This window comes from Bombina bombina, chromosome 6 (assembly GCF_027579735.1).
Source record: "Bombina bombina isolate aBomBom1 chromosome 6, aBomBom1.pri, whole genome shotgun sequence".
Taxonomy (NCBI): domain Eukaryota; kingdom Metazoa; phylum Chordata; class Amphibia; order Anura; family Bombinatoridae; genus Bombina; species Bombina bombina.
This window is the reverse complement of record NC_069504.1, coordinates 172,149,005-172,172,167: the sequence shown is the minus strand read 5'-3', so window position 1 is coordinate 172,172,167 and position 23,163 is coordinate 172,149,005. Positions and strand designations below refer to the sequence as shown.

The window sequence follows — 23,163 nt, the reverse complement described above, 5'->3', positions numbered from 1 at the left end:
ATCTAAATGTCTAAATATGTATGTATATACTGTATATATATATATATATATATATATATATATATATATATATATATATGTGTGTGTTTATATGGGTGTACATATGTATATAGATGTGTATATATGTATTTACAAACATATAAACTCATAAACACATATGTATACATATATATATATAAGTGCACTTGAGCCCTTTTCAGTCAAGTAGATGAAAACTTGAAAAAGCATATTTATGCAATATTCATATTTAATAAAGTGTTATACTGTGTATTTACTGTAAATATTTCACATTCCAATGTTCTGCCCATAGCAGAATATGTTCTTAGTATTTTAAATAGATTTTCCTCTCTCTCTAACTCTCTCTCATATACAGTATATATATATATATATATATATATATATATATATATATATATATATATATATATATATATATATATATATATATATATTATCAAAATACCATCATTTTTTTAATAAATTGAACAGATTATGCTATGTGAAGAACATTGGAATGTAAAATATCAATAGTTTCATGTCGGGTAAGTGCACTTGGGAATATGCAATTGATTTGTGCACAAGTAGGGTATTTTTGTCCCACTTTTTTTTTTTCATAGACTTCTATGGGGGAATACGTTAACATGGTCACAATATTCTAACTTTGACTTTTTTAACACATCGGGTTAGCGAGCAAGCGAAAACTTCTTACTTTCAACTTGTAATACGAGCACTAAACAACGCACGCAAAAAGCTTACTTCTAGTACCACTCGTAATCTGGCATTTCAAAGGGGTATAAGAACAAATGAGTTGTAGTGGTGCACAGCAAAGAGGTATATTTTTTCAATTTATTGTATATACAAGAAAAAAAACATTTTAAAAAAAAATCATCTTGCAATAGAAAAACAGCCTGATGCATTTCGGCTCACGCCTTGATCATAGACCCTTAAAGGGACACTGAACCCAAATGTTTTCTTTCGTGATTTGGATAGAGCATAACATTTTAAGCAACTTTCTTTTTTACTCCTATTATCAAATGTTCTTTAGTCTCTTGGTATCTTTATTTGAAATGCAAGAATGTAAGTTTAGATGCCGGCCCATTTTTGGTGAACAATCTAGGTTGTCCTTGCTGATTGGTGGATAAATTCATCCACCAATCAAAAACTGCTGTCCAGAGTTCTGAACCAAGATACAAGCTTAGATGCCTTCTTTTTTAAATAAATATAGCAAGAGAACAAAGAAACATTGATAATAGGAGTAAATTAGAAAGTTAATTAAAATTGCATGCTAAATAGAGAGAGAGATAGATAGATAGATAGATAGATAGATAGATAGATAGATAGATAGATAGATAGATAGATAGATAGATAGATAGATAGATAGATAGATGATAGAGAGACAAACAGATAGCTAGATAGATAAATATAGATAGATAGATTATAGATATAGAGAACCACCACATTTCTACTATTACAAAAATAATTGTTTCTCAACACAAAGACAAAATTTGACTATTAATAATTATTAACTTTATAAAATTATGAATAATGACTAAATAAAGACCAAGCATGCTTATGAATGGTTATTTACATTGTCAAATTGTCAATAAAATTATTTAAATTAAGCACAAATTCTGTAACGCTCCATTTGCATGTTGTATACAATAAATCTGACAAATAAAATTAATTAGATGCATTTTTCATTTGCAGCATCTTAATGGTGTTTACATTCCACAAAATAAGGCAGCCCGGTTATTTTTCCAGATTTAGAACCAATTATAATTCTTCCATTTCTAAGTTTGTGTTATATCCATTTGTCATAGTTCTGTGTTCAACAATCCTCACGAGGTTTGGTTTCAATAATTCTACTGTTTGGCATGGTAAATGGTGAGTAACTTCTTGATTTAATATTTGATTAGTGGTTGGATCCTTCCGATCATAATATAATGCCCACAGCAATGTTACAGTAAGGATCATAGCTAGAATCTGTGTAACTCCAATGGCAATACCCAGAAATCTCAGCACCTGTAGTTGTTTGGTTCCTCTCAGGAAACTGTACATTTTTCTTCCACAACCCTATAACACAAATAAACATATAAATAATATTAATTAAACAAGCATAGTCGATTTGCCTTAAAATGCAGTTTATATTAAAGGGTCAGGAAACCCTATTTTTTTTTTCATGATTTTGATAGAACATACAATTTTAAATAACTTTTCAATTGACTTCTATTATCACATTTGCTTATTATTCTTTGCTGAAGGAACAGCATTGCCCTACTGGCAGCCAGCTGAACACATATAGTTAGCCAATCACAAGAGACAAATTTGGTTGTATTACTTCCAAAATATACAACCTTAGATTTACCAGAAATAAATCTCATTTGCCATTTACCAGCACATTTTTAAAATTTTTGTAAATTCCATTGCAATTCAATTACATTCTGCACTGACCGAATCACCTTACACAACTTTGTATCTTCTGCAAAAAATAGAGATGTTGCAATGTAATCCATCCATCAATTTATTGATAAAAATATTAAAAAGGACAGGACCAAGTACTGATTTTTGGGGGACACTGCTAATTACTTTTATCTCTCTATTTGTATAATCTATTTACTACAACACATTGCTCCCTGTCTTTTATCCAGTTATTTATCCATGAGTTAATATTTTCAGCTATTTCCAGTTGCTTAATTTTGTACAGTAATCTCTCATGTGACGCTGTATCTAAGGCATTTGAAAAATCCAAGTAAAATCGCATCAACTAATTCACTTTTATCTATATTCTTGCTTACCTCCTTATAATCTAAATAGAATAGTTTGACGTGATCTATTCCTCATAAAACCCTGCTGATTTGAACTCATAGGGGTAGATTTACCAAGCAGCGGATGTTGCAATCTACCCCCCGAAGTTTCCGGCTCACCAGAAAATTTAAGTTAAGAAGCAGCGGTCGTAATTTTGTCCACAAATGTGCAGGGGGCAGCATTGCACAAGCATTTCACCAGAAATGCTTGTGCAATTTAGCGATGTCGGTCAGACATGATTCGCTACAGGGATGCATGTCCGCCTGACATATAATAAATCTACCCCATAATCTTGTTTTCATGAATATAGTTCTGAAAATAATCCATTCTAAACCCTGCCATTATCTTTCCCACTACCAAAGTTAGGATTACTGCCCCATAGCTTCCTGCATCTGCCCTGCTTTCCTCTTTACAAAGTGGCACCACATCAGCTTTACACCAGTCCTGAGGTACTACGTCTGAGGATAATGAGTTATAAAAAAGGAGGTTTTGGCTATGACAGTTTACTTAGATCCCTTGGGCATATTCTCTCAGGACCTAGAGTTTTATTTATCTTGATATTATCCAGTTTGTTTCCTGATAACATCTAGAAATAACCCAGTTATTGGTATGGGCTTGTATGTTCTAGTTTGTTTCAATGTTTCTCCCACTAGTTCCTCTCTTGTGTATACTGAAGAAAATAAATGATTAATCACCTCAGCGTTAAAAAATTTCCATTAAAGGGATAGTAAAACCGAAAATTAACTCCTTAACGACCGAGAACATACCAGGTACGTCCTACAAAAAATGGTTGTTAACGACCATTAAGGATGTGCTTGGTACGTCCTCAGTGGTTTACAGTGCTGGAAGTGATTGTGATCGCTTCCAGACACTTTGGCAAATGTTTAGTGAAAGGGAAGGAGGGAGAGGGGGGGTACGTGTTTGGAAAGGGATCTGGGAGGGGGTAGGGTTTTGAGGAGGGGCACCTACACTACAGGAACAAATATATATATATATATATATATATATATATATATATATATATATATATATATATATATATATTTATATATAGAAAAAGCTTAATTTTTAGCAAACTGGGTACTGGCAGACAGCTTCCAGTACCCAAGATGGTGGCAAATAGGTAGAGGGGGAGGGTTGGGGGCTAAGGGGGGTATGTTGAGATATAAACTGAAAGTGTTCTTACAGTGTTGTAGCCTATATACATTGTATGTTAACAGAAGTGGTAAATAAAGTTTATTTTATATGGTTACCTCCTCCTTCCTCCTGACACAGGAAGCAGAAGCAGTGTAGCATAATAAAGACATAGAAGCAAGAAGTGCCTGTGTGAATTTTCCTCCATCTTTATATGAAATAATTTATATATCCGGTTATCCTACCCTAATAACAACAACAGAATGGCAACAGGGAATCCTACACTGCAGAATATATACAGTATCTCACAAAAGTGAGTACACCCCTCACATTTTTGTAAATATTTTATGATATCTTTTCATGTGACAACACTGAAGAAATGACACTTTGCTACAATGTAAAGTAGTAAGTGTACAGCCTGTATAACAGTGTACATTTGCTGTCCCCTCAAAATAACTCAACACACAGGTATTAATGTCTAAACCGTTGGCAACAAGCGGAAATGTCCAAATTTGGCCCAAAGTGTCAATATTTTGTGTGGCCACCATTATTTTCCAGCAATGCCTTAACCCTCTTGGGCATGGAGTTCACCAGAGCTTCACAGGTTGCCACTGGAGTCCTCTTCCACTCCTCCATAATGACATCACGAAGAGCTCCCCTACCTTCCATTTGAGGATGCCCCTCAGATACTCAATAGGGTTTAGGTCTGGAGACATGCCTGGCCAGTCCATCACCTTTACCCTCAGCTTCTTTAGCAAAGCAGTGGTCATCTTGGAGGTGTGTTTGGGGTCATTATCATGTTGGAATACTGCCCTGCAGGCCAGTCTCCAAAGGGAGGGGATCATGCTCTGCTTCAGTATGACACAGTAAATGTTGGCATTCATGGTTCCCTCAACGAACTGTAGCTCTCCAGTGCCAGCAGCACTCATGCAGGCCCAGACCATGACACTCCCACCACCATATAATAATTTTATCTTGGTCTCATCAGACCACAGGACATGAATCTAGTAATCTATGTCCTAAGTCTGCTTGTCTTCATTAAACTGTTTGCGGGCTTTGTTGTGCATCATCTTAGAAGAGGCTTCCTTCTAGGATGACAGCCATGCAGACCAATTTGATGCAGTGTGCAGCGTATGGTCTGAGCGCTGACAGGCTGACCCCCCACCCCTCCAACCTCTGCAGCAATGCTGGCAGCACTCATACATCTATTTTCCAAAAGACAACCTCTGGATATGATGCTGAGCATGTGCACTCAACTACTTTGGTTGACCATGGCGAGGCCTTTTCTGAGTGGAACCTGTCCTGTGAAACCACTGTATGGTCTTGCCCACCGTGCTGCAGCACAGTTTCAGGGTTTTGGCAATCTTCTTACAGCCTAGGCCATCTTTATGTAGAGCAACAATTCTTTTTTTCAGATCCTTAGAGATTTATTCGCCTTGGCAAGCCATGTTGAACTTCTAGTGACCAGTATGAGAGAGTGTGAGCGATAACACCAAATTTAACACACCTGCTCCCCATTCACACCTGAGACCTTGTAACACTAACGAGTCACATGACACCGGGAAGGGAAAATGGCTAATTGGGCCCTATTTGGACATTTCCACTTAGGGGTGTACTCACTTTTGTTCCCAACAGTTTAGACAATAATGGCTGTGTGTTGAGTTATTTTGAAGGGAACAGCAAATTTACACTGTTATACAGGCTGTACACTCACTACTTTACATTGCAGCAAAGTGTCATTTTTGCAGTGTTGTCACATGAAAAGATATAACAAAATATTTACAAAAATGTGAGGGGTGTACTCAGTTTTGTGAGATACTGAACCTCAAAACATATGTCTGCATAAGCCCATTACCGTGTTTAAATATACCTCGGTTAATACGAGTTCCAACCACGCTATCCCATGGTAACCATATACACAAAACAGAACCACATGGAAACATTAGCGTGATATACAAATACTGCATGCATAGTGACCACACCCCCACTGACATTACCACCCTCCTACATGACGTAACAAACATGATGCCGTAGGGGCTGGAACTCAGCGTCGGGAAGGTTGTCATGGAGATACAGCATACAATCCGCCCATGATAACTTCTATATACAGCATATAACAAATAGATACATGTAATCAATACTATGCACATCATCTAAACAATATCTTAATAAACTGTACACAGCACTAATGCGGATATAATGTATCACAATTAATCATCTCTATGAAAAAAATTAACGGACCCATCAATAGCGTATCATTAATAATTCTATATAATACATCAAAAAGTGAAATAAACGATGGAACTATTTTTCTGAGAAAAAATATATACCCTTACCCATGTTACAGCTATAACTTAATATGGTTATATAAATCCCTTAAAAAAAGACCTATTTCCCACCTATGGTGTATCTAACTTGATCTAAATCCTATCATGTTTCTTTCATTCCAGTTGAAGTATGGTAGAAACCAGTGAGATTCTACTAGATCGAACAATCATGCATAAGCATACGGGTATATCCAGGTTCAATTGCCATAAAAGGGACTGAAGTCCATAAATATGTTTAGTCCTTTGGGTATCACTGTATCCAAATCATGGATCTATCTTGTTTCTCGGCGTAATAGCAGATTACCCCTATTACCACCACGTATTAGAGGTGGCACATGATCAATGATCATTGCACGCAGACTGGATACACCATGCTTTTGTTGTAGAAAATGTCTTGCGACAGGTTGATCCGATTCACCTTCTTTATATGCCTTGCGGATGGCGGAACGATGATTCGCCATTTGTTCTCTAAAGGTGGTCACCGTCTTACCAACATATACCAAGGAGCATGCGCACATAAGGATATATATGATATGGTCACTGGTACATGTAAGCCTATGGTGAATGGCATACCTACTATTCGTGTGTGGGTGCTGAAATGATGCACCTTTCAACATACTATTGCATGCAATGCAGCTGCCACACGGGAAGCATCCCTTCTTTGATGAATGTAACCATGTATCCTTCTGATAGCAAGCCGTTGGATCTGTCTTGACCAGCAGATTTCTTTAATTTTGAGTTTGTCGATACACCATCCTAAGTGCCTTCATGTTATGGAATGGTAAGGATGAATCAGTTTCAACCAGTCCGCAGTACTTGCGTACTGAATGGGTCAGTCTCTGATGTGATAGTCCATAAGTGGTCACAAAATTAATCAAAGTTTGTTCTACTTCCATACTCTTTCCCACTTGTCGGTGATCGGTTCCTGGGCATTCTCAGCAAGCCCTCCTTTGTATCAAAAAACAGCTAGGTATTATAGCCTCTAGCTATAAGTTTGTTAGCCATTTCATCAAGTTGAATAATTATGGTAGAATGCTCACTATTGTTACATATCACACGAGTGAGTTGAGAGCTGACTATTCTCTTATTCTGATGGTAGGGATGAAAACTAGTGGTTAGCAGCAATGATTTACGGTCTGTGACCTTACTGTATAATGAGATGCCAAATATACATTGATTACCTTCCGTTACTTTAAAGATATTAAGGTCTAAGAAGTGTATAATCATACTATCATATTCCAGCTTAAAGCATATAGGGCTTATAAATTAATTAAGGTTATTAACCCATCCTGTTAGCTCAGTTGTAGTACCCCTCCGAATCATAAAGACATCATCTATATATCTGGTATAATATATAACATGACCATTAAACCAGGGTTTCATGATGAACTGCTCATACCATGCCATGTAAATGTTTGCATAGTTAGGGGTCATATTAGAGTCCATAGCTGTGCCGGAAACTTGCAGATAATAATCCCTTTCAAATTTAAAGTAATTCTTCTCCAGGCAAAGTAGGAGCAGTTCACATAGGAACTCAATTGAAGGACCTACATATACATCACTGTTAGATAACATGAGTCTGACAGCCTCCACACCCTCCTCATGAGGAATGGATGTGTAGAGACTGTCCACATCCATAGTTACAAGTATATCATTCTGGTCTCAGTCAGAAAATTCTTTCAAAACATGTATTAGACTTGGAGAGTCTTTTAAATAAGAAGGGGTCATTTTAACAACCGGTTGTAAAAATAGTCAATGTATTTAGCCGTATTGGACAGCAAGGAATCCCTGGCAGAAACAATTAGCCTCCCTGGTAGTTTTACCATACTCTTATGTATCTTAGGCAATAAGTATAGAACAGGAATATTTGGTGTGTCACATGTTAAAAAGATCAATTTATTATCACTCAAAATGCCGACTTCGAACCCTCTCTGTAAATATTGATCAACTTGTTTCTTAAAAACAGTAGTAGGATTATTTTTAAGTTTGATATATACATTAGAATCTGAAAGTTGTCTGTAGGCTTCCTCACGATAATCCACATAATCCTGAATGACAATTGCACCACCCTTGTCCGCAGGACGGACAATGATGGTGTTGTCTTTAACAAGGTTAGTAAAGGCAAGGCTTTCAGCTTTAGTCAGGTTCAAATATATCTTAGTATCTTGTGTAGCACTGTAGTCATTACATAGCATACTTGTGAACTGTTTATTAGAAGCATTAGTTGTATTTGGTTGAAATGTAGAGGCTTTCTTGAAAGGTGTTATAATCTCACAAGTAGAATCTTTAAAATGATCCTTCAATTTTAATTGGCGCTGTAACTTATGTATGTCTACAATTGTATTAAATGTATCTTCCTTAGGTGTAGGCACAAAAGTTAACCCTTTATTAAGTAAAGACATTTCATCAGTGCTAAGGTGTCTATTACTCAGATTGTAAACAATATTTACTTTCTCTTGGTTGATTTTTTGCGATTTGTGCCTACCTCTTCACCCGTCTTTCCCTATAATCATTTTCTACTGTAGTGAGCTTTTTGTTTTTAAAGCTCACCAAATCATTCCTATATTTAGCAACCAAGTTGTCTAGTTTGGAAACCCAATCCTGAGTAGTATCATTTGTCAGAACATGCATACTTTTATCTTTAATGCTATCAGTCTCTTGTTTGATTTTCTTTTCTAGTCTGTTAAACTCCTGTACCACCAATAGTATTAAATCATATAAATATTTGTTCAGAATTGAGCACCATGTCCTGCAAAAATCTACATTTTGTCTCCCTAATGTGGGTATATCCCTTACCCTAAATCCCCTAGGGATATATCTATTACGATGGTAACCAGATAAGTATACTGCATGTAAGTGGAAATCTATTTCTCTCTTACGTAGGTTTAATAATTTATGGTAAATGTTTAGGGGGGTATCACCCCTCAGCTCACTCAGGTCATCAGTGACACATATATTCTCTGCATCTTCATCAGTGAATACAAATGGATCAGTGTTGAAGTCTTCATCTTTATAAAGATTGTCCATAGGGGGTATGGTTTCCAGAGGTTCCATCTGTAAAGGCAAATAATATGTTGTGTGATTCGATCAGTGTCCGTAAAATCCGGATAGGTGCAAATGCAGGCAGAGAAGTTTCAGAGATTCACTGTGTCAAATTTTTTTCAAAACTTTTCAAAATTTCAATCCCAATTGTGTGGAGTGCTATATCCTATAGATAATAGAAATCAATGTCCATAACGGATAAGCACAGTCCTTCAGTATCCACAATTTCCAGGGTACACATTTAAATGTAGTAGTATGCCAAAATGAAAAACGGCACTCACTGGACTTATATAAAAAGTTATCTTTATTAGAACAAGTTAAAAAATGGCATAACGTTTCGGGGTTCTTACAACCCCTTTGTCAAATGCCCCAACATGGCCCACATCAGTGAATCTAAAAACATATGTCTGCATAAGCCCATTACCGTGTTTAAATATACCTCGGTTAACACGAGCTCCAACCACGCTGTCCTATGCGTGTGATGTCATCACGTCACGTCACTCACCTGGTACAAGTGGGGAGGACCTTGTTCAGATGATGTGCATAGTATTGATTACATGTATCTATTTGTTATATGCTGTATATAGAAGATATCATGGGTGGATTGTATACTGTATCTCCATGACGACTTTCCCAACGCTGAGTTCCAGCCACTACGGCGTCATGTTTGTGACGTTGTGTAGGAGGGTTGTAATGTCAGTGGGGGTGTGGCCACTACGCATGCAGTATGTGTGTATCACGCTAATGTTTCCATGTGATTCTGTTTTGTGTACATGGTTACCATGGTAGCCGTCCTCCACACGTGTACCAGGTGAGTGACGTGACATGATGACGTCACACGCATGGGACAGCATGGTTGGAGCTCATGTTAACCGAGGTATATTTAAAGACGGTAATGGGCTTATGCAGACATATGTTTTTAGATTCACTGAGGTGGACTATGTTGGGGCATTTGACAAAGGGGTTGTAAGAACCCTGAAACGTTATGCCATTTTTTAACTTGTTCTAATAAAGATAACTTTTTATATAAGTCCAGTGAGTGCCGTTTTTCCATTTGGCATACTACTACATTTAAATGTGCACACTGGCAATTGTGGATACTGAAGGACTGTGCTTATCCTTTATGGACATTGATTTCTATTATCTATAGGATATAGCACTCCACACAATTGGGATTGAAATTTTGAAAAGTTTTGAAAAAATGTTGACACAGTGAATCTGTGAAATTTCTCTGCCTGCATTTGCACCTAACTGGATTTTACGGACACTGTTTGGTCGTATCACACAACATATTATTTCTCTTTACAGATGGAACCTCTGGAAACCATACCCCCTATGGACAATCTTTATAAAGATGAAGACTTCAACACTGATCCATTTGTATTCACTGACAAAGATGCAGAGACTATACGTGTCACTGATGACCTGAGTGAGTTGAGGGGTGACACCCCCATAAACATTTACCATAAATTGTTAAACCTACGTAAGAGAGAAATAGATTTCCCCTTACACGCAGTATACTTATCTGGTTACCATTGTAATAGATATATCCCTAGGGGATTTAGGGTGAAGAATATACCCATATTAGGTAGACAAAATGTAGATTTTTGCAGGACATGGTGCTCGATTCTGAACAAATGTTCATATGATTTAATGCTATTGGTGGTACAGGAGGTTAACAGACTAGAAAGGAAAATCAAACAAGAGATTGATAGCATAAAAGATAAAAGTATGCATGTTCTGACAAATAATACTACTCAGAATAGTGTTTCCAAACTAGACAACTTGGTTGCTAAATATAGGAATAATTTGGTAAGCTTTAAAAACAAAAAGCTCACTACAGTGGAAAATGATAATAGGAAAAGACGGCAGTACAGGTGGCTCCATGGTAAGGACGATGAGTCCTTTAGAAAGAAGGACAAATATGTGAGAGCTAAAAATCAATTGATTATAGTGGATAGTAGTGGTGGTGACTCTTCCAAACCGGATACTTCTGACGTTAATAATGATACTGCCTCTAAAAACCAAGGGTCTTCCCAGTCTTTTTCTGATATAACTACTAGGTCCACAGCAAAACCTCCGCCTTTACCCACAAATATAAGAGGCACAGACGCCCACACAATAGAAGAGGTAGACACAAATCGCAAAAAAATTCACCAAGAGAAAGTGAATATTGTTTATAATCTGAGTAATAGACACCTTAGCACTGATGAAATGTCTTTACTTAATAAAGGGTTAACTTTTGTGCCTACACCTAAGGAAGATATATTTAATACAATTGTAGACATACATAAGTTACAGCGCCAATTAAAATTGAAGGATCATTTTAAAGATTCTACTTGTGAGGTTATAACACCTTTCAAGAAAGCCTCTACATTTGAACCAAATAGAACTAATGCATCTATTAAACAGTTCACACGCATGCTATGTAATGACTACAATGCTTCACAAGATACTAAGATATATTCAAACCTGACTAAAGCTGAAAGCCTTGCCCTCACTAACCTTATTAAAGACAACACCATCATTGTCCGCCCTGCGGGCAAGGGTGGTGCAATTGTCGTTCAGGATTATGTGGATTATCGTGAGGAAGCCTACAGACAACTTTCAGATTCTAATGTATATATCAAACTTAAAAATAATCCTACTGTGCCTGGAGAAGAATTACTTTAAATTTGAAAGGGATTATTATCTGCAAGTTTCCGGCACAGCTATGGGCTCTAATATGGCCCCTAGTTATGTGAACATTTACATGGCATGGTATGAGCAGTTCATCATGAAACCCTGGTCTAATGGTCATGTTATATATTATACCAGATATATGGACGATGTCTTTATGATTTGGAGGGGTACTACAACTGAGCTAACAGAATGGGTTAATAACCTTAAGGAATTTATAAACCCTATATGCTTTAAGCTGGAATATGATAGTATGATTATACACTTCTTAGACCTTAATATCTTTAAAGTAACAGAGGGTAATCAATGTAGATTTGGCACCTCATTATACAGTAAGGTCACAGACCATAACTCATTGCTGATGGCCACTAGTTTTCGTCCCTACTATCAAAAGAAGAGTATAGTCACCTCTCAACTCACTCGTGTGATACGTAACAATAGTGAGCATTCTACCATGATGATCCAACTTGATGAAATGGCTAACAAACATATAGCTAGGGGCTATGATACCCAGCTGGTTTTTGATACAAAGGAGGGCTTGTTGAGAACGCCAAGGAACCAACCACCGACAAGTGGGAAGAGTATGGAAGTAGAACAAACTTTGATTAATTTTGTGACCACTTATGGACTATCACATCAGAGACTGACCCAATTCAGTACGCAAGAACTGGGGACTGGTTGAAACTGATTCATCCTTACCATTCCATAACATGAAGGCACTTAGGATGGTGTATCGACAAGCTCAAAATTTAAGAGATCTGCTGGTCAAGACGGATCCAACGGCTTGTTATCAGAAGGATACATGGTTACATTCATCGAAGAAGGGATGTTTCCCGTGTGGCAGCTGCATTACATGCAATAGTATGTTGAAAGGTGCATCGTTTCAGCACCCTCACATGAATAGGAGGTATGCCATTTGCCACAGGCTTACTTGTACCAGTGACCATATCATATATATCCTTATGTGCCCGTGCTCCTTGGTATATGTTGGTAAGACGGTGACCACCTTTAGAGAACAAATGGTGAATCATCGTATAAAGAAGGTGAATCATATCAACCTGTCACAAGACATTTTCTACAACAAAAGCATGGTGTGTCCAGTCTGTGTACAATGATCATCGATCATGTGCCACGCCTAATACGTGATGGTAATAGGGGTAATCTGCTATTACGCAGAGAAACAAGGTGGATCCATGATTTGGATACGGTGATACCCAAAGGACTAATCACATTTATGGACTTCAGTCCCTTTTATGGCAATTGAACCTGGATATAAAAGTATGATTATGCATGATTGTTCGATCTAGTAAATTCTCACTGTTTTCTAACATACCTCAACTGGAATTGAAGAAACATGATAGGATTTAGATCAAGTTAGATACACCATAGGTAGGAAATAGGTCTTTTTTTAAGGGATTTATATAACCATATTACGTTATAGCTTTGACATGGGGAAGGGTATATTTTGTCTCAGAAAAATAGTTCCATAGTTTATTTCACTTTTTTGATGATATGTATTATATAGAATTATTAATGATACGCTATTGATGGGTCCGTAATTTTTTTCATAGAGATGATTAATTGTGATACATTATATCCGCATTATTGCTGTGTACAGTTTATTATTAAGATATTGTTAAGATGATGTGCATAGTATTGATTACATGTATCTATTTGTTATATGCTGTATATAGAAGTTATCATGGGCGGATTGTATGCTGTATCTCCATGACAACCTTCCCGACGCTGAGTTCCAGCCCCTACGGCATCATGTTTGTGACGTTGTGTAGGAGGGTAGTAATGTCAGTGGGGGTGTGGCCACTATGCATGCAGTATGTGCGTATCACGCTAATGTTTCCATGTGGTTCTGTTTTGTGTATATGGTTACCATGGTAGCCGTCCTCCACACGTGTACCAGGTGAGTGACGTGACATGATGACGTCACACGCATGGGACAGCCTGGTTGGAGCTTGTGTGTTAACCGAGGTAGCCGTCCTCCCCACGTGTACCAGGTGAGTGACGTGACGTGATGACGACACACGCATGGGACAGCCTGGTTGGAGCTTGTGTGTTAACCGAGGTATATTTAAACACGGTAATGGGCTTATGCAGACATATGTTTTTAGGTTCACTGAGGTGGTCCATGTTGGGGCATTTGACAAAGGGGTTGTAAGAACCCCGAAACTTTATGCCATTTTTTAACCTGTTCTAATAAAGACTACTTTTTATACAATTGTGGATACTGAAGGACTGTGCTTATCCTTTAAGGACATTAATTAATATATATATATATATATATATATATATATACATACATATATATATATATATATATTAAATATTAAAAAGTCTTTTATTTAAGTACTAGCAGACTTTCTGTACTAAAGTACTTTCAGTACTTAAGATAGGGGTGACAATTATGAGGTGGGGGAGGGAATTGAGCTGTTTAAGAGGGGTCAGGGAGGGATCAGGGAGTGGGATGTGTCAGATGGGAGACTAATCTCTACACTAAAACAAACCCTACAAGCTACCTAATTAACCCCATCACTGCTGGGCATAATACAAGTGTGGTGCACAGTGGCATTTAGCTGCCTTCTAATTACCAAAAAGCAATGCCAAAGCCATATATGTCTGCTATTTATGAACAAAGGGATTCCCAGAAAAGCATTTACAACCATGTGTGCCATAATTGCACTGAAATAATTTCAGTGAGAAACCTAAAGTTTGTGAAAAAGTTAACTTTTTTTTTTATTTGATCGCATTTGGCAGTGAAATGGTGGCATGAAATATACCAAAATGGGCCTAGATCACTACTTTGGGTTGTCTACTAAAAAATATATATATATACATGTGAAGGGTTATTTAGGGATTCCTAAAAGATATCAGTGTTACAATGTGCTATCGCTAATTTTGTACTTATTGCCCTATAACTTGCAAAAAAAGCAATGGGTATTTCTAAACTCAGGACACAATTTTGAAACTATTTAGCATGGGTGTTTTTTGGTGGTTGTAGATGTGTAACAGATTTTGGGTGTCAAAGTTAGAAAAAGTGTGTTTTTTTTAATTTTTTCATTATATTTTTTAATTTTTTAATAGTAAATTATAAGACATGATGAAAATAATGGTATCTTTAGAAAGTCCATTTAATGGTGAGAAAAATGGTATAAAATATGTGTGGGTACAGTAAATGAGTAAGAGGAAAATTACAGCTAAACACAAACAACGCAGAAATGTAAAAACAGCCCTGGTCCTTAACGGTAAGAAAATTGAAAAATGGTCTGGTCACTAAGGGGTTAAACTTTCATAATTCAGATAGGGCATGCAATTTTACAATTCCAATTTACTTTATCATTAAATTTGCTTTTTTTTTCTTGGTATTTTTTTTGTTAAAGTCTTAACCTAGGTAGGCTCATAGGCTGATTTAGACTCTACAGTCCACCTCTTTGCTCCCTGTCTGGCTGTGAATAGCTAATAACATGTACTGTTTGTTCATGTGTACTATATAGATAACATTGTACTCACTATAGTGCAGTTGTTTAAGAGTCAGCACTAATTGCCTGAAATGCAAGTCTGTAAAATATCTGAGATAAGTAGGCCGTCGGCAGAAGTTTAGATACAAGGTAATCATAGAGGTAAAAAGTATATTAATATAACAGTGTTGGTTATGCAAAATTGAGGAATGGTAAATAAAGGCATTGGGGCATATTTATGATTGTGCGAGCAGACATGATCCAATATAGCGGATCATGTCAGCTGCACATCGATAAATGCCGACAGCATACGCTCTCGGCATTTATCATTGCACCAGCTGTTCTTGTGAACTGCTGGTGCAATGCCGCCCCCTGCAGATTTGTGGCCAATTGGCCGCTAGCAGGGGGTGTCAATCAACCCGAACATATTTGAGCGGGTTGATTTCTGTCAATTTCTGTCCTCGGCCTCAGAGCAGGTGGACAGGTTATGGAGCAGTGGTCTTTAGAAACACGGGGCGTCAAGCTCCATGCGGAGCTTGATAAATATGCCCCATTATCTATCTTTTTAAGCAATAACATTTTTGGTGTTGACTGTCCCTTTAATGTCCTTTTAATAATGGATCTTCATCTGATGTAAGCATACATTTTAATTAAAATGTACAGAATATAAAAAAAAGGTATGCTTACCAGATAAATTAATTTTTTTCATGGTGGTGAGAGGACATGAGGCATTACTCCTGTGATTCAACTCCTGGCCATTAGGAGAAGTCAAATATTCCCAAAAGTACTTAATATATCCAACCTCTCTGGTATGCTTGTCCTATGTATAGCCAAGAAAGGAAAAGAAGAAAGGTAGGAAAGGACAAAGCAGGGCAAATTAGGTACAATCTAGAACTGCTGCAAAACATTTTTTAGTGGAAAATGGGCGGGTCTTATGGACTCTCACCACCATGAAAGAAATTCATTTTTCAGGTAAGCATAATTTTTTTTTCATTCATAAGGTGGCAAGAGTTCACAAGCTATTACGTCTGGGGACTAACACCCAAGCTATGGAGTCCACCATTAATTTGGGCGGGACAAAAACAAATTGAAAGGCAGACACCTAATTTCCAGAAAAGAGAATGCTGGTATCAGCGCTGACCAGTGTGAGGTTGAAAAGCCGGTATGTCTCAAATAGACAGACTTCAGAGTGCTGGGATTGAGAAATCTCTTCTGTAGCCTCTGTAATGCACTTGAAGGGAAGGGTTGCTGCTGGAAATGTGAGTAGTGATTTTTCTGGTCCACTCAGGCACAGGATACTGAAAAAAGAAAAAGAGACAAGCGCAACCCAACTAGGTGCAGATCATTTAATAGACATAAGTGCACATAAACAAATTGACACTTACAAGATTTAAAAGCAATGAGTGCATACAAATATATATTCCCTTCCGGACTGTTCTGGGTTATGTAGTTCCTATGTGATTCTCCTACACCATACCCATTATAAACCAAATGTGAGCGAGGGTGCACTGGGAGTGTTTACTCAGCAGATCCGGTAGAGTGTTGGAAAGTTCTCTACACCGTATATATTTATATGCACTCGTTGCTTTTAAATCTTGTAAGTGTCCATTTGTTTGTTATGCGCACTTATGTCTATTAAATGATCTGCACCTAGTTGGATTGCACCTAATTTCCAGACACCGCTGAGAACCCTGAGAAACTTGATTAGAGTTTTTAAATTTAGAATAGACCTGTAAATCCCCTCTTTCTTGAAGACCATAAAAAGGTATGAGTTAAAGGACTGATATAGATTGAAAGAAGGCAATTGTCTTTACAGGGTCTTTTGAAACACAAGACAAAAGAAACATTCCTTGGGGATGTCCTGATTTGAAGCCTTTTCTGTATTTACAGTAAATTATATTTAGAACCCAAGGATCCTGAACAAACTGAGACAAGGTTCTCGAAAAGGGCACAATCTGCCCCCCACTAGAAAAAAATCTGGACCGGAGGCCGTACTTTCATGCCAACCTCAAAAAAAAAAGGCCTCTTTGACTGTTTCCAGATGGGATTAGATTTACAAGAGAGACTGGAAGAATCCTCTTTCTGAGAAGAGAAAGAGGACTTTTGGTTCCTTGATTGACAAAAGTAATGAAAATAACTGAATGCTCTATTCTTTCTCTTAGATCTCTTGTCCTGGAGAAGAAGGGCCCCCTTTCCTCCAGTTAAAGTAGAAATGATGATCTAGACCAGGCCCAAACAATTGTTTTTCCCTTGAAAAGAGAGAGTTAGTAGTCTTGATTCAGAAACCATGTCAGCTGACCATGGCTATAACCACAGGGCCCTTCTAGTCAAAACAGCTAATGCCATATTTTCAGTATTAAACTTGATTATATCAATAATCACATCACAAATGAAAGCATTAGCAGATATTTCAACGTATGTTCAAAACCTTACTTTATGGAATCATCTGTTAAATCCTCAGATAGATTATAACACCACAGAGTAGAAGCTGCAGCAACACAAGCGATATTGATCGCTAGGCTGAACAATAAACCCATTCTCTGAAAGGCCTTTCTGTGAAAGAACTCCAATTTTCGGTCCAGCTTTTAAAAGATGTACTATCCTCCAGGGGAAAAGTATTATGTTTAGCAGACATAGAGATAATCCCCATCTACCTTAGGAAGCAGACAGAGGGATGATAAATACCCTTAGAAACAAAAGCAGCAATATAGCATGCATAAACAAATCCATATCAACTTTGCAAAGCTGAGCTGGAGGAGTTACAAATATATGTTTGCAATATACATATTTAAACTGGGTAAATGAATAATCTGAGGATATACATTCTAAAAGGTCTTGAGATAAAAAATGGGGACAGATCCAGTATGCTCCATCTTTAATAATAAATAACAAGTACAGACAGATATACAATAACAGTAAATAACACAAAGAATTATTATTAGAGACAGACATATAATAATAAATATGATACTGAAAGAACTGTCTCCCCCCAGAAAAAAAATAGACTTAATAAATCAGCCTAGAGCTAAAAGTGGTAGTGTCTGTAAAATGTAATGTCCCCTAGCTATGATTTACCACATATATGGTGTATATGCAAATAGCCTGTGGGCTATGTCAGTGCATGAATTCATTCACTTTTCTTTAGATGCACCCACTCTACCGTGGTTAGCCACAGCTGCAGAAATAACTGTTTCCAGTAAAAAGCCCATCCAGTGCTGTGTACATCCCAGCAGAGGATTTAAGTGTGGAATATATTGACAACCCAACAGGAGGAGCCTAATGGACCGGTAGTCATAACATTTGCAGCAGGCTTGTGACTAACTCCCTACCAGGAGTAATTGTGACACTACACAATACTCCAATCCCCCCTCTGTCTGTCAGTAGTAGCTCTCTGATGGGAAAAATTGGCCTCAAATCGGTCTGAGGACCCCTCTCAATGAAGAATCTGGAGCACCTCAATTATTCACCTTCCTTCTGGGAGGCAAAGATAACACTAGCATACAAGAGAGGTTGAAAAAAATAAGTTATGGCAATCTTTGCCTCCTTCTAGTGGCCAGGAGTTGAATCCCTAAAGTAATGACTTGTAGATTCTCACCACCTTATGAAAGAAATCAAACGTATCCACTCATAGAATTAGGCAAATTGAACTTCATCAATGTGTGAACTAACTTGTATTACTAATAAAATATTCAGATTTTAACAGTACTGCACAATGATCTTGAGGTGGAGGGAATGGAAAGATTAATAGTAGAAGGGGGTCAATTCAGAATTTGGGCTACTTGGAATGGGGGAGGTAATAGTAAGGTTAAACATGGTAAGAACATGAAGACAGTATGAATAATTATTTTAAAGTTTTCCTTAAATAATTTTTTAAAGTAATAGTCTTGGTTGAACCCTTGTAACCCTGCTTATTTTGGAAAGTGATTTCAAATGTGATCATGTTATGATCATGATCACTGTTACCTTAATGTTCTTTGACTTCTGTGTTTTATACTATTTCTGTATTATTTGACAGCACTAAATCCAAAATACCTTTATTTCCAGTTGGCTACTCTATTAATTGTGACATGAAGTTATCTATTAGCAGATTAGTTCCATTTCTAGTTTCATTGCCCCAATTTATTTTTGGGGTACTTAAAATCTCCCATTATTATAACACAGGTAATATTAGTAGCCTTTCCTATTTGCATTAGCAGTTAGGTTTCCTCCATATCTTGAATGTGGGGGAGCTTGTAGCATGTGACTATATGACGTAGGACACCTACACACCCACTGTTTCTTTAGTCTATTAAGAATCAGGGAAAGTACATTTCCTCTTATGATGCAGGATACACATACCCCTACGCTACTCTAAAAACCTATTGAGCTTTAGGGGAACTAGACTCCCACTTTTGACGTACATACATACTATTGAGCTTTAGGGAAACTACATTCCCATTTTTGATGTACATAAGAAACAGAATGTTTGACAAAACATATGTCCGTTTTATCTAACACTGATTAGTGAATTAAGGTACTTTATAAATATATTGGTAATGTTGTGTTACTCATATGTTGGAGTTACAAACATCTTATTATTAACGGATCTATGAAAGAAACGTTCATGTGTGAAACATTCCTAAAAAACTATCACCAATGTATTTCGACACTAATATAAGCATGCATAGGCATAAACATTCGCTTGAAGCATTTGAGTATACACTAGATCTGAGTATATATTTATATACATATTTGTTCTCTACACATCAGGAAAACATTGACGTTTGCAAAGGAAGGGGAATATATATTGGGTTTGTGTATATACTATCATTATCTTGCATGCTTCTTACATTGACCTATATGTTTACACCGGTTTGTCAGATCATTTATATTGATCAATATGTTGTTACCAGATTGTTAGATTACAGATAGAGGAATTTAGGTACCGGTTTTATAACCTTATAGGAATTCTGGACTGTTTATTTAAAAGGATCATATGTTTTATTTTTATATTGATTTGTTGTATCTTTCAAGACACAGGGTAATTAGCTTGATTACCCATTAGTTACACCTGTCTAATCAGGTGTAGGGAAGGGCTTACAAGTCTCCGATCAGGTATAAATGTCAGAGCCTGCTTACTGTTAACAGTTGCCTGAGGAAACAGCTAGACAAGCTGAGAAACACGTTACAACCATTGTTTTTGCTCTTTTTGGGTGAACATAATACCCATTCGGCTAGATTACGAGTTGTGCGTTAGGGTAAAAAAGCAGCGTTAAGAGGTCCTAACGCTGCTTTTTTATGCCCGCTGGTATTACGAGTCTTGAAGGTTTAGGGTGACCGCACACTTCTTTGGCTTTACCACAAAACAATTTACGTAAACTTTGTAAAGTATTTTTTCTATGTGACTTCTATAGCGCTGATATTATGAGTCTGTCCTGGGAGGCCAAAAAGTGAGCGGTACACCCTACCCTGTCAAGATCCCTAACGCAGTTAAAAATCAGTAGTTATGAGTTTTACACTACAACGCCGTAGCATAAAACTCATAACTAAAGTGCTAAAATTACACTAACACCCATAAACTACCTATTAACCCCTAAACTGAGGCCCTCCCGCATCGCAAACACTATAATAAAAATTTTAAACCCTAATCTGCCGCTCCGGACACCGCCGCCACCTACATTATATTTATGAACCCATAATCTGCTGCCCCCAACATCGCTGACACCTACATTATATCTATTAACCCCTAATCTGCCTTCCCCATGTCGCCAACACCTACATTATATTATTAACCCCTAATCTGCCGCCACTAACGTCGCCGCCACTATATTAACCCTAAACCTAAGTCTAACCCTAAACCTAACACCCCCCAACTTAAATATAATTTAAATAAATCTAAATAAATATTTCTATCATTAACTTAATTATTCCTATTTAAAACTAAATACTTACCTATAAAATAAACCCCAAGCTAGCTACAATATAACTAATCGTTACATTGTAGCTAGCTTAGGGTTTATTTCTATTTTACAGGCAAGTTTGTATTTATTTTAACTAGGTAGAATAGTTACTAAATAGTTATAAACTATTTAATAACGACCTAGCTAAAATAAATACAAAAGTACCTGTAAAATAAAACCTAACCTAAGTTACAATAACACCTAACACTACACTATAATTAAATAAACTTACTAAATTAAATACAATTAAATAAATTACATAAAATAATAAACAAATTACAGATATTTAAATTAATTACATCTAATCTAATAGCCCTATTAAAATAAAAAAAAGCCCCCCCAAAATAAAAAAAAAACCCTAGCCTAAACTAAACTACCAATAGGCCTTAAAAGGACCTTTTGCGGGGCATTGCCCCAAAGTAATCAGCTCTTTTACCTGTTGCCCTTCAAAGTGCAGCTAGCTCTTTTGCCTCCCAAGGTCCCTAACCTAAAAATAAAACCCACCCAATACACCCTTAAAAAACCTAACTTACCGGGAGACTTACCGGGAGATGTCTTCATCCAAGCCGGGCCGAAGTCCTCAATGAAGCCGGGAGAAGTCTTCATCCAAGCCGGGCAAAGTGGTCCTCCAGACGGGCAGAAGTCTTCATCCAGGCGGCATCTTCTATCTTTATCCATCTGGCGCGGAGCGGGTCCATCTTCAAGACATCCTCTTCTGCCGACGACTAACGACGAATTAAGGTACCTTTAAGTGACGTCATCCAAGATGGCGTCCCTTAGATTCGATTGGCTGATAGAATTCTATCAGCCAATCGGAATTAATGTAGAAAAAATCCTATTGGCTGATGCAATCAGCCAATAGGATTGAAGTTCAATCCTATTGGCTGATCCAATCAGCCAATAGGATTGAGCTTGCATTCTATTGGCTGAGACACCATCTTGGATGACGTCACTTAAAGGTATCTTCATTCGTCGTTAGTCCGTCGGCAGAAGAGGATGCTCCGCGTCGGATGTCTTGAAGATGGACCCGCTCCGCGCCGGATGGATGAAGATAGAAGATGCCGTCTGGATGAAGAATTCTGCCCGTCTGGAGGACCACTTCGTCTGGCTTGGATGAAGACTTCTCCCGGCTTCGTTGAGGACTTCGGCCCAGCTTGGATGAAGACGTCTCCCGGTAAGTCGATCCTCAGGGGGTTAGTGTTAGGTTTTTTTAAGGGTGTATTGGTTGGGTTTTATTTTTAGGTTAGGGACTTTGGGCGGCAAAAGAGCTAACTGGCCTTTTAAGGGCAATGCCCATCCAAATGCCCCTTTCAGGGCAATGGGGAGCTTAGGTTTTTTAAGATAGTATTTTATTTGGGGGGTTGGTTGTGTGGGTGGTGAGTTTTACTGTTGGGGGGGTTGTTTGTATTTTATTTTACAGGTAAAAGAGCTGATTACTTTGGGACAATGCCCCGCAAAAGGCCCTTGTAAGGGCTATTGGTAGTTTAGTTTAGGCTAGGGTTTTTATTTTATTTTGGGGGGCTTTTTTATTTTAATAGGGTTATTAGATTAGGTGTAATTAGTTTAAATATCTGTAATTTTTTTTCTTTTTTTTCTGTAATTTAGTGTTGTTGTTTTTTTGTACTTTAGCTAATTTAATTTAATTTAGCTAATTGTATGTAATTTATTTAATTGTATTTAATTATAGCTTAGTGTTAGGTGTTATTGTAACTTAGGTTAGGTTTTATTTTACAGGTACTTTTGTATTTATTTTAGCTAGGTAGTTAT

The 23,163-nt window shown here is 37.2% G+C and overlaps 1 protein-coding gene across 2 annotated transcripts in view; it reads right to left on the bottom strand.

Moving 5' to 3' along the window:
• Positions 1-832: 832 nt before the first annotated feature.
• The window catches only part of TSPAN12 (tetraspanin 12), a 437,062-nt gene continuing 414,731 nt past the window's right edge, over positions 833-23,163 (bottom strand). For both annotated transcript variants that reach the window (XM_053716681.1, XM_053716680.1), the window contains one exon: positions 833-2,073. In XM_053716681.1, coding sequence (XP_053572656.1) covers positions 1,774-2,073 — 300 coding nt within the window. In that variant the 3' untranslated portion in view covers positions 833-1,773. The remainder of the gene's footprint in view (positions 2,074-23,163) is intronic.